At 42.6% G+C, this 18,196-nt stretch overlaps 1 protein-coding gene across 1 annotated transcript in view; it reads right to left on the reverse strand.

Annotated features, from left to right (window-relative positions):
* Positions 1-18,196, reverse strand: part of LOC311127456 (colorectal mutant cancer protein-like) — a gene marked incomplete at both ends in the record, with an annotated part of 132,588 nt that overhangs the window by 63,404 nt on the left and 50,988 nt on the right. The window contains one exon of the mRNA XM_084159292.1: positions 1,667-1,780. Coding sequence (XP_084015418.1) covers positions 1,667-1,780 — 114 coding nt within the window. The remainder of the gene's footprint in view (positions 1-1,666; positions 1,781-18,196) is intronic.

Genomic DNA, 18,196 nt, shown 5'->3' on the forward strand with positions numbered 1-18,196 from the left:
GCTCTACCCTTTAGCTCAGTGCGGATCTTGCCTGCAATCCATGGCTTCTGGTTGGAGTATGTACGTACGGTCACTGTGGGGACAACGTCATCAATGCACTTATTGATGAAGCCAGTGACTGATGTGGTGTACTACTCAACGCTATCGGAAGAATACCGGAACATATTCCAGTCTGTGCTAGCAAAACTGTCCTGTAGCTTAGCATCTGCGTCATCTGACCACTTTTTTATTAACCAAGTCACTGGTGCTTCCTGCTTTAGTTTTTGCTTATAAGCAGGAATCAGGAGGATAGAGTTATGGTCAGATTTGCCAAATGGAGGGCGAGGGAGAGCTTTGTACGCGTCTCTGTGTGTGGAGTAAAGGTGGTCTAGAGTTTTTTTCCTCTGCTTGCATATTTAACATGCTGGTAGAAATTAGGTAGAATGGATTTAAGTTTCCCTGCATTAAAGTTCCCGGCCACTAGGAGCGCTGCCTCTGGATGACCGTTTTCCTGTTTACTTATGGCCTTATACAGCTCATTGAGTGCAATCTTAGTGCCTGCATCGGTTTGTGGTGGTAAATAGACAGCTACGAAAAATATAGATGAAAACTCTCTTGGTAAATAGTGTGGTCTACAGCTTATCATGAGATACTCTACCTCAGGCGAGCAAAACCTTGAGACTTCCTTAGTATTAGATTTTATGCACCAGCTGTTGTTTACAAATATACACAGACCGCCACCCCTTGTCTTACCGGAGTCAGCCGTTCTATCCTGCCGATGTAGTGTATATCCAGCCAGCTGTATGTTATCCATGTCGTCGTTCAGCCACGACTCGGTGAAACATAAGATATTACAGTTTTTAATGTCCCGTTGGTAGGATAACCGTAATCTTAGGTCGTCTAATTTATTTTCAAATGATTGAACATTGGCTAATAGGATTGATGGAAGAGGCAGTTTACTCGCTCGCCGTCGGATCTTTACAAGGCACCCCGACCTACGTCCACGATATCTCCGTCTTTTTCTCATGCGAATGACGGGGATTTGGGCCTTGTCGGGTGTCTGTAGGATATCCTTCGCGTCCGACTCGTTGAAGAAAAAATCTTCGTCCAATACGAGGTGAGTAATCGCTGTTCTGATATCAAGAAGCTCTTTTTTGTCATAAGAGACGGTGGCAGAAACATTATGTACAGAATAAATTACAAATAACGCGAAGAAACACACATAATAGTACAATTGGTTAGAGGGCTGTAAAACGGCAGCCATCTTCTTCGGCGCCGCTGCTCTGCTCATTTATCGGTCTGTTTGTGGTCCACCTGTTAGCTTGCACGATTCTTGCCATTCATTTCGACCTTTCATCAACGAGCGGATTTCGCCCCAAAGGACCGCCACAGACTGGATGTTTTTTATTTGTCGCACCATTCTCGATAAACCCTAGACATTGTCGGCCGGCCATTTCTGAGATACTAGAACCGGCGTGCCTGGCACCGACGATCATACCACGCTCAGAGTCGCTTAGGTCACTCGTTTTGCCCATTCTAACGTTCAATCGAAAAGTAACAATGCCTCGATGCCTGTCCGCCTGCTTTATATAGCAAGCCACGGCCACATGACTCAATTTTCATGAACGAGGTGTACCTAATAAACTGGCCAATGAGTGTATATCTATGGCCCAGTAGAGTAGAATACCTGTGCCTTGGCCAGTCTCTTCTCCAGCATCTCTCTCTCTCTCTCCGTCTGCACCAGCCGCTTGTTCAACTCCACTACGTCCCCCTTCAACGAGGCCAGGGCTGCCAGGTGGAGCTAAGGAGAGAGGGGAGAGGAGAGAGCATTACAACCATAACACACACACATACACACAAGCACACACATTTCAAGTTACAACATATACAGTGAGTACAGAGCACACGCACTTCTTTGCCCTCACACACAGACACTCTCCAGGGAAGGGTTTAAGCCCAAAGCAGAACAGAGAGAGTCTTAACACTTTAGCATGTGGAGCAAGCAGACTTTTCACTTGGGTGGGCCGAGATGTCACACACACAAGCCTGTTCAACTGTCTGAGGGCTCACACACACACTCCTCTATTCAGGTAACCTACTCACAGTCATGATTTAAGCCGTATGCTTTCCTAATAATGTGGTCCTCTGTAGCTCAGCTGGTAGAGTACGGCGCTTGTAACACCAAGGTAGTGGGTTCGATCCCCGGGACCACCCATACACAAAAATGTATGCACGCATGACTGTAAGTCGCTTTGGATAAAAGCGTCTGCTAAATGGCATATTATTATTATATTATTATTATAATACCAAAAGCAACTTCCATTTGAAAAAAAATATGACCACGCTTTTTAAATGGTATAGGTTAAGTTACAGAGGAGAGGACTACCTTGGCTTAGACTTACTCCATAAACCAAAAAAAACAGCACAGTCATGCTTTCTCATATCAAGGGAAAAGTCTCTTAAACTAAATATAAGCCCAGTGGCATTAGAAAACTCTGCTCTTACCCCTTACCTCAGCATATAGCAACAGAATAACAGAAAACTATAGGAAAGAGGGATAAGAAAAAGACGTCAAACTTCTCAGAGACCAGCTTTCTGTTTCACCATGCCGCGGGGAGGCTTAACTCTCAGAGGAACTAGAGCTGTCGTGACTAGGCAGAGACCGAGTCCAGACACACACACAGACACATCGCATGGGACTGCATGCCACCAAGCTGCAAGGAGAGTCCTTTCCAAACGAGACAGGGGAGCTGACTTGGTTTTCAAGGGAAGAAAGACCAACTGTGAGACCAACCTCCAAATATACCCGACCATGGTCGGTGATGCTAAAGTTAGCCTCTACTGCTAACCTAACTCAAACCAGCCCCTGAATATGTATTTTCACTGCTCGAGTTGTATCTGTAGTATAGCCTAGTGGTTCCAAAACCTTTTTTCTTGTGGACCTCTAGACCAGTGTTTCCCAACCCTGGTCCTGGAGTACCCCCAACAGTTCAATGTTTTATTGTAACTCTGGACAAGCACACCTGATTCAACTTGTCAACTAATCATCAAGCCCTCAATGAGCTGAATGAGGTGTGGTTGTCCAGGGCTACAACAAAACTGTGTACTGTTGGGGGTACTCGAGGACCAGGGTTGGGAAACACTGCTAGACAAAGCAATGATATAAGCCTAACCAGTGACCACAGCACAATCAGCACAAGCCAAACCTCAGTAAGAATTGTCCGCGACACAACATGTGTGTCTCTACCTACCATTTGGCAAACAGGCTACACAAATAATATGCAGTCCATACAGGCTTACAATACTTCAAGGTGAATCTTTTGGACTCAGTACTTTTAACAATAACTCCTGAATAGTACATTCTTGGTTTAAAGTCAGTTGCACAGTACTCAAAAGGAAAGTGGTATTCATTTACATAACTTCAAGGTGAATCTTCCTTTCACTTTACCTACATTTTCTCTATACACAGAACTCCATACACACTGACTCTTTTAAAACCATAACTCTAGATAGAACAAGTACGCATTGCTGCGTCGGCAGCGATTTGAATTAATTAACCAGCGATAGTGTGTTTCCTCTGCCATCTCTGATGAGCCCTGTGGGGAAGAAACGCATTGAATTAATCCTCTCAGGAAGTGGAAAAACGAAAACATCACAGAGAGTGACTGCAAGGTTCACCTGCTGTTCCAAATGGACCATTTAACTATCTCTCTCTCTCAACAGAGAGAGATAGAGAGAGCATTTCAAATGAGGGACGTTTATTGAAGGCCTCATTACATAGACATAGGGAAGATCCAGTGAGGAACAAATCAGGTTTAGGATATAGTAAAACACCTTATCCTAATACTGAACGGTGACCCTCTTTGCACCTGCACACACATTGCTATGTGACTGTTCACAAAACGTATAATCTAAATCAATTTGGTATTAGATAGACACAGCATTGGCCATTATATACATATACAGTACCAGTCAAAAGTTTGGACACACCTAAACATTCAAGAGTTGTTCTTTATTTTTACTATTTTCTAGATTGTAGAATAATAGTGAAGACATCAAAACTATGAAATAACACATATGGAATCATGTAGTAACCAAAAAAAGTGTTAAACAAATCAAAATATATTTTTTATATTTGAGATTCTTCAAATAGCCACCCTTTGCCTTGATGACAGCTTTGCACACTCTTGGCATTCTCTCAACTGGCTTCATGAGGTAGTCACCTGGAATGCATTTCAATTAACAGGTGTGCCTTCTTAAAAGTTAATTTGTGGAATTTCTTTCCTTCTTAATGAATTTGAGCCAATCAGTTGTGTTGTGACAATGTCAAGATCGTCTAACAGAGTGGACCAATGCGCAGCGTTGAATGCAAACATATTTATTCTCACTGAAGGCAACACGAACAAAACAACGAACGATACGTGACAGTTCACGGTTACCATAAACAGACTCGAAACATAAACCCACAAACACGAATGAAAACCCGACTGTTTAAATATGGCTCCCAATCAGAGACAACCAGCTGACACTCGTTGCCTCTGATTGGGAGTCACTCAGACCAACATAGAAATAAGTAACCTAGACCCACAACAAAAACATAGAAACTAACACCCTGGCTCAACATACGAGAGTCCCCCGAGCCAGGGCGGGACAGTACCCCCCCCTAAAGGCGCGGACTCCGACCGCGCCAACGAAACACAACAGGGGAGGGACCGGGTGGGCACTCCGCCTAGGCGGCGGATCCGGCTCCGGGCATGATCCCCACTCGCTCTCTAACCCCCCAAAGTACCCCTGGTCCGGTCTGGTCCTGCTGACCGGAGCTGGACTCCACACTGGTGGAGCGGATTGCTCTAGCTCCGGCGTAACGCATCTGACCGGCGCCGGACCAGGCACCAGTGGAACAGGCACGTGCCGTGCCGGACCGACGACGCACACCACTGGCTTGGTGTGGGGAACAGGCACGGGCCGTGCTGAACTGACGACGCACACCACTGGCTTGGTGTGGGGAGCAGGAGCGGGCCGGACAGGGCTGACGAAACGCACCACAGACTTGGTGCTGGGAGCAGGAATGGGCCGGACTGGGCTGGCGACGCGCACCACAGACCTGGTGCGGAGAGCAGGAATGGGCAGAGCCGGGCTGACGAGACGCACCACAGGCTTGGTGCGGGGAGCAGGAATGGGCCGGACTGGGCTGGCGACGCGCACCATAGACCTGGTGCGGGGAGCAGGAACGGGCAGAGCCGGGCTGACGAGACGCACCACAGACTTGATGCGGGGAGCAGGAATGGGCCGGACTGGGCTGGCGACGCGCACCACAGACCTGGTGCGGAGAGCAGGAACGGGCAGAGCCGGTCTGACGAGACGCACCACAGACTTGGTGCGGGGAGCAGGAACAGACCGGACTAGGGACACACACCACTGGCCCTACACCGGGATCTGGAACGGGCCGGACCGGACTGGTAACACACCCCAGTACCTCTCGCCGTGCCTCTACACCTTCCATCCCCTCTTCTACCAGTGGCCCCCGTAACCTGGCGGCCTCCTCTGCAACCCCGCTGGACCGCTCCATAGCGGCCTCCTGCTGCCCCGACGTCGTGAGCCCCCCCCTAAAATTTTTCTGGGGGTCTCTCCTCCCCGTGGGCCAGGCCTCCATCGTTCTCGCCCACCTCTCGCTCCTCTGTCTCCAACCCTCGTCACTCAGCTCCTCAATGGGCTTGACCCAGTCGAAGCTGCCACAGAGATCTGCCAGCGATTTCCCTGGCGATGGCTCCTCGACTCGCTGCTTGGTCCAGTTGAGGTGGGTTTTTCTGTCAAGATCGTCTAACAGAGTGGACCAATGCGCAGCGTTGAATGCAAACATATTTATTCTCACTGAAGGCAACACGAACAAAACAACGAACGATACGTGACAGTTCACGGTTACCATAAACAGACTCGAAACATAAACCCACAAACATGAATGAAAACCCGACTGTTTAAATATGGCTCCCAATCAGAGACAACCAGCTGACACTCGTTGCCTCTGATTGGGAGTCACTCAGACCAACATAGAAATAAGTAACCTAGACCCACAACAAAAACATAGAAACTAACACCCTGGCTCAACATACGAGAGTCCCCCGAGCCAGGGCGTGACAGACAAGGTAGGGGGGGTATACAGAAGATAGCCCTATTTGGTAAAATACCAAGTCCATATTATGGCAAGAACAGCTCAAATAAGCAAAGAGAAATGACAGTCCATCATTACTTTAAGACATGAAGGTCAGTCAATCCGGAAAAGTCAAGAACTTTGAACGTTTCTTCAAGTGCAGTCGCAAAAACCATCAAGCGCTATGATGAAACTGGCTCTCATGAGGACCGCCACAGGAATGGAAGACCCAGAGTTACTTCTGCTGCAGAGGATAAGTTCATTAGCGTTACCAGCCTCAGAAATTGCAGCCCAAATAAATGCATCACAGAGTTCAAGTAACAGACACATCTCAACATCAACTGTTCAGAGGAGACTGTGTGAATCAGGCCTTCATGGTCGAATTGCTGCAAAGAAACCACTACTAAAGGACACCAATAAAAAGAAGAGACTAGCTTGGGCCAAGAAACACGAGCAATGGACATTAGACCGGTGGAAATGTGTCCTTGTCTGGAGTCCAAATTGGAGATTTTTGGTTCCAACTGCCGTGTCTTTGTGAGATGCGGTGTGGATGAACGGATGATCTCCGCATATGTATTTCCCACCGTAAAGCATGGAGGAGGAGGTGTTATGGTGTGGGGGTGCTTTGCTGGTGACACTGTCTGTGATTTAATTAGAATTCAAGGCACACTTATCCAGCATGGCTACCACAAAATTCTGCAGTGATACGCCATCCCATCTGGTTTGCGCTTAGTGGGACTATCATTTGTTTTTCAACAGGACAATGACCTAACACACCTCCAGGCTGTGTAAGGGCTATTTTACCAAGAAGGAGAGTGATGGAGTGCTGCATCAGATGACCTGGCCTCCACAATCCCCCGACCTCAACCCAATTGAGATGGTTTGGGATGAGTTGGACTGCAGTGAAGGAAAAGCTGCCAACAAGTGCTCAGCATATGTGGGAACTCCTTCAAGACTGTTGGAAAAGCATTCCAGGTGACTACTAACAGTTGATGTTGAGATGTGTCTGTGACTTGAACTCTGTGAATCATTTATTTGGGCTGCAATGTCTGAGGCTGGTAACTCTAATGAACTTATCTTCTGCAGCAGAGGTAACTCTGGGTCTTCCATTCCTGTGGCGGTCCTCATGAGAGCCAGTTTCATCATAGCGCTTAACGTTCAAAGTTCTTGACTTTTCCGTATTGACTGACCTTCATGTCTTAAAGTAATGATGGACTGTCGTCTCTCTTTGATTATTTGAGCTGTTCTTGCCATAATATGGACTTGGTCTTTTACCAAATAGGGCTATCGTCTGTATACCCCCCCTACCTTCTCACAACACAACTGATTGGCTCAAACGTACTAAGAAGGAAAGAAATTGCACAAATTAACTTTTAAGAAGGCACACCTGTTAATTGAAATGCATTACAGGTGACTACCTCATGAAGCCGGTTGAGAGAATGCCAAGAGTGTGCAAAGCTGTCATCAAGGCAAAGGGTGGCTATTTGAAGAATCTCAAATATAAAATACATTTGGATTTGTTTAACACTTTTTTGGTTACTACATGATTCCATATGTGTTATTTCATAGTTTTGATGTCTTCACTATTATTCTACAATGTAAAATAATTGTTAAAATAAAGAAAAACCCTTGAATGAGTAGGTGTGTCCAAACTTTTGACTGGTAGTATATATATATATAAATGACACTGTAGTTTGTATGAAAAGGCTTAAGCTTCCATGATAAGTAAATGAGTGAGACAATGACATAAATCAATGCATCGTTTAACCAGTCATCTTCACCATTCGCTCAACTGGTGGGGCCAACCACCAGAACTAACCTTCGGTCCACATCCAATCAGAAGAGCATCCAAAACCACTGAACCCTGGGAAAAAGCTATAAGGGTCGGGAGAGAGATCAGCGGTGGAAAGAGGAAAAATGACATGGGAGACAGACTGAAAAGCAGGCAGAGGCTTGAAGTAGAGGTATTTAGTGACCCCAGACAGTACACAAGCACAACCCTTGATCTCAGTGTTGGGTTTCACCATGAGGAGAGAAAAGGACGGGGTAGCCTTGACCTTCTTACTCTATTTCAGTGGTCACCAAGCGATCGACTGGTCGCTCTCCAAGGCATTCCTAGTCGATCGCGAAATATTTATATAATAAACGCAACGATAAATCCATGCATTCCTACTTTTTTTCTGTCTCGCGCTGTTAGACGTAGGTGCACTTATTTCAGCTGCTCTGCGCGCCGGGTAGGCGAAGTTGTTCCCATTTTGAACCATTTAATGTGTCTGAAGGTACAAACTACGCCTACTTGGCGTGCCCGGGAGTGCAAATCAAGTGTACCTATTGGCCGACCGCTAGCCAATCGGATTGCTCAGATCACCATGTCTGTCTGCTGCTTGCTCGAGCGTGTAGCAAAGTTGATACTTAGATTTAAAAAAGTCTAAAACCATGACTAGAGAGAGACTTTCCTCTGTAGCTCAATTGGTAGAGCATGGCGCCAGGGTAGTGGGTGCGATCCCCGGGACCACCCATACGTAAAAATGTATGCACACATGACTAAGTCGCTTTGGATAAAAGCGTCTGCTAAATGGGATATTATTATTATATTATTATTTTTGCAGCAAAGAGTTGGTGTTATGAGTGAGTTCATGTTAAAGTTTTTATTCAGCACTGTCAACACTTTTTATTCAACACTTTTATAAACCATTACATTCGCTCTTCCACTTGTGCTGCAACCAGCACTGCAGCTTCAATGAATGACTAGCAAAGTGTATCGATAGGCTTGCGTTTTTTAATATCGAGTAACAACATGAATATGTGCATGAGGCAGAAATAATGTGGTGTTTTGCTGTCAGCTCAAAGACGGTGTCCCATTTTTGGTCAGTATTAGCGGAGGGGGGAGAGCTGAGGGACGGTCTGACGGTGAGAGGCTGAACCTCTGATGCTCTCCCTCCGCAGAGACGCAGATGCAAGCACAATCAGTCCAATAAAATAAAGAAAGCACATTATTTCAATGTATGCTCACTCAGCTGTGCCTCACAAGTCATACAACAAATTATCTATTAACAGTGTGATCATATACTGTAGCTCATGTTTTCAAATATAATTTTTAAATGGTCTGAGAAGTACAACATTGGCAGGGCAATTCAAGCATAGCCAATATGCATATTGGGATAATGTACAAACCTCATTGCTACAGAACTGTTTTTAATAGATTCATGTCATGTTTTTTTTTTTATCTGAGCGGTAGATCGGCCTTCAATTTGACTCCGAAAGTGATCTCGGCTCAGAAAAGTTTGGGGACCACTGCTCTATTTCAATTACAGTTCTTCAATTGGAGTTATTGAATACAGTGATGTAGTAGGGAGTTGTAGTTTCCAACAGGCCAATATTCTACATAGTTTAGTGCAGAAATTGTGGTAATTAACTACAATGACCATAATCCATTGTGCTCCTACTTGTCCAGTTTGTGTGAAGCAGACAAGGAGACAGAGAGATCGAGAGGGATAGAGAGCAGTTGCTTCACAAAGTATCTCTACCAAAATAAAAACATTATCTAAGTGATTGATAGTTGGTATTCAGCAGTCATAAAAGTATGCCATTTACTTTGAAGAATTACTAAAATAGTGATTTTGTCAGACAGCATAGACAGCAGCAATATAGAGATGAGATGAAGACTTGGATTTAAATAATAAAGTCATTAAATAAAACAAATGTAATATACACAACAACTGAAATATTTCATTAAAGTAAAGTAAAGTAATGTGAATAAATGATGATTAATTCATGGGAATTGAATTGTTTTATTCTGTGTTGTTACAGCATTGATACCACATAATGCATAGTGCATTTCATGTCCATTTTTATTTTCAGCACTAACAGTAGTTATTTGGTGCCAAAAGACAATTCTTGTTGCCTACAGAATTTGCCTGAGTAATTATGATCAAGGCTAGTTCCGTAGCCACAAATCATGAGTAGTAGCCTAATCATACAGGCCAATTTTTTGCTCTCTCTGCACTATTATTTAAAAGAGGCCTGGAGTTATTTACATAATTCCTCCTAAATAAACGTTTTGAGTTTTCCTCTGACCTGTCCTATTTCCCTGGTCCAGACGAGCCAATCGGAGCCAATAGCAATGATGGACTGAGGATATTTAGCTCTCAATGATTGGCTGACCTGGCCTCCAGTGTATGTGTGTAACATTTAATATGTATTTTCTGGCAGACAAGGGACCCATGCAGTCTGAGGCGACAAGCTGTCACTGATGTGTTTACAGAGTTCTGCCTAGGAAGGTTCTGAGCCCCTCTCTCCTATCTCTCCCTCACACATTCTCACTCACACACACACACACACACACACACACACACACAGCCCATTTCAGGCTCCGGAGGGAGTTAGGCCTATCTCATGGGTAAAATTATATTAATTACAGCTCCATGATGCACTTCCATTATCTATTTGAGGGAGTAGGGGGCAGGGAGGGGAGGGGTTGGGGATGAGAGGGCCGTTCTACAGATGCCACTCCCGGGAATTCAGGGGTATCCTTTTCAGACGGATGGCAATCCTCTAACCTCCATCACTGCCACTCAATGTCTCCATGTCAACCTTACACACCCTCCTTAAAACAAGTTAAATGTAACTAAATGTAATTGAAAATTTAATCTACGTAATCCCCACAAGTACCGTAATTATTTATCATGAGAAGGCCATAAACAATAACTAGTAATGCTGCATACTCCAAGAAAGGTTCAAACTCACCTTTCTGGTAAAACATTGTTATAAATTGCTGAGGTGTAGTCACCTTTGAGGAAACAAGTTCAAGTATACAGTACAAATATGATAAAAATATGAAATGTTTTATATGATGTGTTTCCTATTCAACAAAACTGTATGAATAAGGCTTGAAATTACTTATATGCTTTCTAAATTCAGTATAATCAAATTATAAAACAACTAAATATAAGATTTCGCCTTCCTTATAACTGTAAAATACATATTTGTATGTTTAGTGTTAGACAAAATGTACATGTCTATACATGTCTATACAAAAGACTCCACTTCGTCCGGATTATTACATGACCCATCAAATTAGCCAGGTGTGTCTATTGTATTTCATGAACATGTGTACATGTCTAGACAATAGTGACCCATCCACTTAGCTAGATGTGGCTGGGGGGTGATAGCATTTCCTTCACATGACCTATCAATTTAGACAAGTGTGTCATCTAATATCTGGACACTTTCTGTTTTTGATATTGCTACTATGCAAGTAACCACTTCACTGTACCGTTTACACCTTCTGTATCCTGTGCATGTGACATAAAACTTAGATTTGATATAGCATGTGTTTACCACATGGCCTCACATTTGAATCCTTAAAGAGATGGGTGGGGCTAAGGCTTAAGAGGGTGTGAATGATGCTGAATGGGTGTAGACAAAGAAGAGCTCTCCAGGAGGTGCACAAAAACATTCAAGGACCATTTTCTCAAAAGTGGGGTTACAAGTTTATCAACTTTCAAAGCAGAATTACTTTCCCACTGTTCCTCAACTGCAGTGTATGACATACCAATTTATTTATTTTTAGCTCTGAGTCTCTACTTTTATCCAATTTTAAAAAATAAATAAAAAAAAGCATTTCAAATGATGCTACATAAGACCAAATCGAGGTGGTCGGTCACATATTTTCTAAAGGCCTCTCTGGATCAAAACCGTATGCCCACGTCGCTGTGAACGTCTCAAAGAGCTCTATCTTGGCATCCTGAACTCGTTAGGAACTCGCCTTTCATCTCATATTAATATTGTCCGTCTATGACAAACAAAGTGTTTTTTGTTTACAATCTATGAATTATTTTAGATTACTGGCTATAAATCGATCTCTGAATGTGCTACAGTGACAAAACCACTCTCTCCTGCTGTGCTACAATGTAAGGATTCCAGGCATATGCGTTGACAGTGGCTGTGATGTAGGGTTCAGCCAGGAGTTGATAGACAGTCGGAAAAGTGAATGAAATGGTAGGAGAGACATTCCAGCTTCAAATGGTGTCAGATTTCATATCCTGCATCATACAAGCAGAAAATATATACTCCTGTGTCCTTGAGAATCAGGGCTACTGCTCAATGCAAGACACTTCAATCTATTGCGTCCACACATCGATTTATAAGCGAAAAAGGTAAGTCGAACCAGTACCAGAACCATGTAGGTCCCCAAAACTGCAGACTTTACATCTACAGTGCATTCAGAAAGTATTCAAACCCCTTCACTTTTTCCACATTTTGTTACGTTAAAGCCTTATTCTAAAATAGATTAAATTACATGTTTTCCTCATCAAATCTACACACAATATCCCAGAATATGTTTATTTTTTTTATGAGCATGGCCTTATTTCTATTACAGTAATCATATTCCATTCACCCAGCTCAATGTAACATCGTAACAATGTAACATGTTTGAGAAGGCTAAATTAGCTAGCTGCATTAGAAAAAAAATACAATGAAATATAGCTAGCTCTCTCTCTCTCTCTCTCCCTCTCTCTGCTGCTTCTCCTTAAAGTAAATTTGTTAAAAACTGTTCAACTATTGTATTTTTCTCTCTTTAAGTCAACTACTCACCACATTTTATGCACTGCAGTGCTAGCTAGCTTATGCTTTCTGTACTAGATTCATTCTCTGATCCTTTGATTCGGTGGACAACATGTCAGTTCATGTTGCAAGAGCTCTGATAAGTTGGAGGATGTCCTCCGGAAGTCGTCATAATTACTGTGTAAGTCTATGGAAGCGGGTGAGAACCATGAGCCTCCTAGGTTTGGTATTGAAGTCACTGTACCCAGAGGTGGACGGAAACTAGCTGTCCTCCATCTACACCATGGTGCTACCCCAGAGAGCGCTGTTGAGGCTACTGTAGACCTTCATTGCAAAACAGTGTGTTTTAATCAGTTATTTGGTGCCATGTGAATGTATTTAGTTTTATCGAAAAAGGAGAACTTTGTTTCACTACAAAAAAAATGAAAATGAAATTCACTAAATAAGATAATCCTCCCCTTCCTCCTCTAGCCTAAACTAGCAAAATAATACAATAATGTAGGACTATATGTTCCCCATATGGTGAAACCTTCACAAATACAAGAGTGCCACATACCAAAATGATATCTGGTCAGGTGTAATGTACAGTGGGGAAAAAAAGTATTTAGTCAGCCACCAATTGTGCAAGTTCTCCCACTTAAAAAGATGAGAGAGGCCTGTAATTTTCATCATAGGTACACGTCAACTATGACAGACAAAATGAGGAAAAAAAATCCAGAAAATCACATTGTAGGATTTTTAATGAATTTATTTGCAAATTATGGTGGAGAATAAGTATTTGGTCAATAACAAAAGTTTCTCAATACTTTGTTATATACCCTTTGTTGGCAATGACACAGGTCAAACGTTTTCTGTAAGTCTTCACAAGGTTTTCACACACTGTTGCTGGTATTTTGGCCCATTCATCCATGCAGATCTCCTCTAGAGCAGTGATGTTTTGGGGCTGTCGCTGGGCAACACAGACTTTCAACTCCCTCCAAAGATTTTCTATGGGGTTGAGATCTGGCGACTGGCTTAGGCCACTCCAGGACCTTGAAATGCTTCTTACGAAGCCACTCCTTCGTTGCCCGGGCGGTATGTTTGGGATCATTGTCATGCTGAAAGACCCAGCCACGTTTCATCTTCAATGCCCTTGCTGATGGAAGGAGGTTTTCACTCAAAATCTCACGATACATGGCCCCATTCATTCTTTCCTTTACACGGATCAGTCGTCCTGGTCCCTTTGCAGAAAAACATTCCCAAAGCATGATGTTTCCACCCCCATGCTTCACAGTAGGTATGGTGTTCTTTGGATGCAACTCAGCATTCTTTGTCCTCCAAACACAACGAGTTGAGTTTTTACCAAAAAGTTATATTTTGGTTTCATCTGACCATATGACATTCTCCCAATCCTCTTCTGGATCATCCAAATGCACTCTAGCAAACTTCAGACGGGCCTGGACATGTACTGGCTTAAGCAGGGGGATACGTCTGGCACTGCAGGATTTGAGTCCCTGGCGGCGTATTGTGTTACTGATGGTAGGCTTTGTTACTTTGGTCCCAGCTCTCTGCAGGTCATTCACTAGGTCCCCCCGTGTGGTTCTGGGATTTTTGCTCACCGTTCTTGTGATCATTTTGACCCCACGGGGTAGATCTTGCGTGGAGCCCCAGATCGAGGGAGATTATCAGTGGTCTTGTATGTCTTCCATTTCCTAATGATTGCTACCACAGTTGATTTCTTTAAACCAAGCTGCTTACCTATTGCAGATTCAGTCTTCCCAGCCTGGTGCAGGTCTACCATTTTGTTTCTGGTGTCCTTTGACAGCTCTTTGGACTTGGCCATAGTGGAGTTTGGAGTGTGACTGTTTGAGGTTGTGGACAGGTGTCTTTTATACTGATAAGTTCAAACAGGTGCCATTAATACAGGTAACGAGTGGAGGACAGAGGAGCCTCTTAAAGAAGAAGTTACAGGTCTGTGAGAGCCAGAAATCTTGCTTGTTTGTAGGTGACCAAATACTTATTTTCCACCATAATTTGCAAATAAATTCATAAAAAATCATACAATGTGATTTTCAGGAAAAAAAATCTCAATTTGTCTGTCATAGTTGACGTGTACCTATGATGAAAATTACAGGCCTCTCTCATCTTTTTAGTGGGAGAACTTGCACAATTGGTGGCTGACTAAATACTTTTCCCCCCCACTGTATGTTAACCAATGAAATTGCCTTATCTGAAAGCTACAATACCGATTGACCTTATAAAGGTTGTCCCCAATCTGTGTCTGTGAGCTATTAATTTAAGGTAAAGGTCTTGTTGCCACTGTCCCCATTGTAAAAAATTATGACCTACAGTACAGTGGGTTTTGTACTAGGGACTAGGCTTTTGACTGAAACCTCTGTGAAACCTCAAGGTAAACCCAAGCGATACTTATGAATAAAACACAATAGTAGTGAGCGGGATGTTTGTACTGTGTACTCTGTACCAAGAGTAGAAATGTGTTTTAAGTCCATCAAATGAAGAGGGCAACATTGTTCATTAGCCATCACTAAGGCAGAATTCAGCCAGTACAAGCTTTATGCAGCCAGTACAACTACAACCTTTACTAAGTACAGGAGAGGCAAACAATTCAACAGCAGTGCAGTAGCTATGCAGCCTATTTATCTCATACAGTGCCTTCAGAAGGTATTCACACCCCTTGACTTTTTCCACATTTTGTTGTTACAGCCTGAATTTAAAATGGATTAAATTGAGATTGTGTGTCACTGGCCTACACACGATACCCCATAATGTCAAAGTGGAATGATGTTTTTGGAATTATTTTCAAATTAATTAAAAATGAAAAGATGAAATGTATTGAGTCAATGAGTATTCAGCCCATTTGTTATGGCAAGCCTAAATAAGTTCAGGAGTAAAAATGTGCTTAACAAGTCACATAATACGTTGCATGGACTCTGTGTGCAATAATTGTGTTTAATATGATTTTTGATTGACTACCTCATCTCCGTACCCCACACATACAATTATCTGTAAGGTCCCTCAGTTGAGTAGTGGATTTCAAACACAGATTCAACCCCAAAGACCAGTGAGGATTTCCAATGCCTCGCAAAGAAGGGCACCTACTGGTAGATAAAACCTTTTTTTATTTTTTATACAGACATTGAATATCCCTTTGATCAAGGTGAAGTTATTAATTACACTTTGGATTGTGTATCAATACACCCAGTCACTACAGAGATACTAACTCTGTTGCAGGAGAGGAAGGAAACCTCTCAGGGATTTCACCATGAGGCCAATGGTGATTTTAAACCTGTTACAGAGTTTAATGGCTGTGATAGGAGAAAACTGAGGCTAGATCAACAACATTGTATTTACTCCACAATACTAACCTAAATGACAGAGTGAAAAGAAGGAAGCCTGTACAGAATAAAAATATTCCAAAACATGCATCCTGTTTGCAATAAGGCACCACTCTTCATATTTTCAAGCATGGTGGTGGCTGCATCATGTTATTGGTGTGCTGGTCATCGGCAAGGACTAGTGAGTTTGTTTTGTTGATAAAAATAAACGGAATAAAGCTAAGCACAGGCAAAATCCTAGAGGAAAACCTGGTTCAGTCTGCATTCCAACAGACACTGGGAGACAAATGTACCTTTCAGCAGGACAATAACCTAAAACACAAGGCTAAATATACACTGGAGTTGCTTACCAAGACGACATTGAATGTTCCTGAGTGGCCCAGATTTTACTTAAATCTACTTGAAAATCTATGGCAAGACCTGAAAATGGTTGTCTAGCAATGAACAACAAGCAATTTGACAGAGCTTGAAGAAATTTTAAAATAATACTGCTCAAATATTGTAAAATCCCGGTGTGCAAAGCTCTTAAAACACATACCCAGAAAGACTAACAGCTGTAATCGCTGCCAAAGTTGATTCTAACATTTTTTGAATTTTTCTTCCAATTTGACAGAGTATTTAGTGTAGATGGCTGACAAAATATTACAACAAAATGTTACAACAAAATGTGGAAAGAGTCAAGGGGTGTGAATACTTTCTAAAGGCACTCACTGTAGCTGCCCTTCCTCAGGCTCGAAAAAAATATTAACTCAAGCAACGGAACAATTAATTGCCCTCTCAGGGTCCGCAAACAGACGCTCCTACAGAGGCTGTAATCAATCTCACCTCGCCACCCGGCACCAAAAATAGTTTGGTGCTCCACATGCTGAGGGAAGATGTGATTCATATCTAATTTGTGTTATGGCCAGAAGACAGAGACAAATTATCACATGGTAACTCTTCAATGCTGAAGCTAATTGAATACATTAAAGGCAACATAGTGTCAACTTGTGTTATAAATTGTATTATTTCGCCAAAAGCTGCAGCATTCCGACGAGTTCTTTTCAGGGCAAGTGGAAAAACGTGGCCTTGCCGTCTGCTGGCTAAATGCTAACGCTGAAGCTTTTCTGCATTGAGATCAACTTCTCTTCTGATTGAATTTAGATTTAGGGTCAGTTTTCCCCTTTACAATCATAGCATTAACAGTTAGAACAGCGGTTTCAAACATGCAATTCGAGAGTCATTTGTGGCCCCCACTTGTGATCCCAATTGAATTGGGATAGAACAATTCATGCAACAGCACCTAGTGCATTCTACACAACGAGGCAAGAAATTGCTTCATGTAGAATGATTTTGTAGCATATACCTATAAGCATGTAGGTATACAAGTTATTGCAATATTATTTTTGCACTAGTTGGCTGTACCGGCACCAAAACACCAGTATTTCTTCCTTTATAACTTGTTCTCTATCTTCTTTTTAAATAGGGAGCCAATTTGTTTTCAGCACTTTTATTTCCCTGACTGATCAAACTAGTTTTCTAATGTTCTCGCTTGTCTCTCTGCAGCAGACATATGATGAGCAATATGTTTGGAACATCGAATCACAATAAAATCACAGTATCAAATTGCAATACATATAGAATTGTGAGAATCGCAATATATATCGTATCAGCACCTAAGTATCGTGATAATATCGTATCGTGAGGTCCCTGGAAATTCCCAGCCCTAGTATACACCGTCCAATGAAATGCTTACTTGCAGGTTTCTTCTCAACAACAACAATATTAAATAATAAAAGATAAGAATACAAATATGAAGTAAATGGCTTTCTAGAATCTAATAAACATTTTAGCATTAGTATAATACAGGAAGGCACAACTTATAGTCCAATATTTACACGTGTAGTGGGGAAGGGGGGATTGGGGGGCAAGTGTTTAAATTGTTCAGTATTTAGCAATCATAATAAGAGTCTGGTAGCAGCAGTTGTGATATGTGTCGCATGAATGTATATATGTGTGTGTGTGTGTGTGTGTGTGTGTGTGTGTGTGTGTGTGTGTATGTGTGCGCATGTGGGTGTGTGCTTGAGTGAGTGCATGTGTTCTAAGGTGCGGAGAATCAGAGTAGGTGGTTGTCAGTCCAGTTCAAGTGTTCAGCATTCTCTGTTGGTATCAGAACTCATGCTCCGAT

The sequence above is a fragment of the Coregonus lavaretus genome (genome assembly GCF_964263955.1).
Source record: "Coregonus lavaretus genome assembly, chromosome: 4".
Lineage (NCBI taxonomy): Eukaryota > Metazoa > Chordata > Actinopteri > Salmoniformes > Salmonidae > Coregonus > Coregonus lavaretus.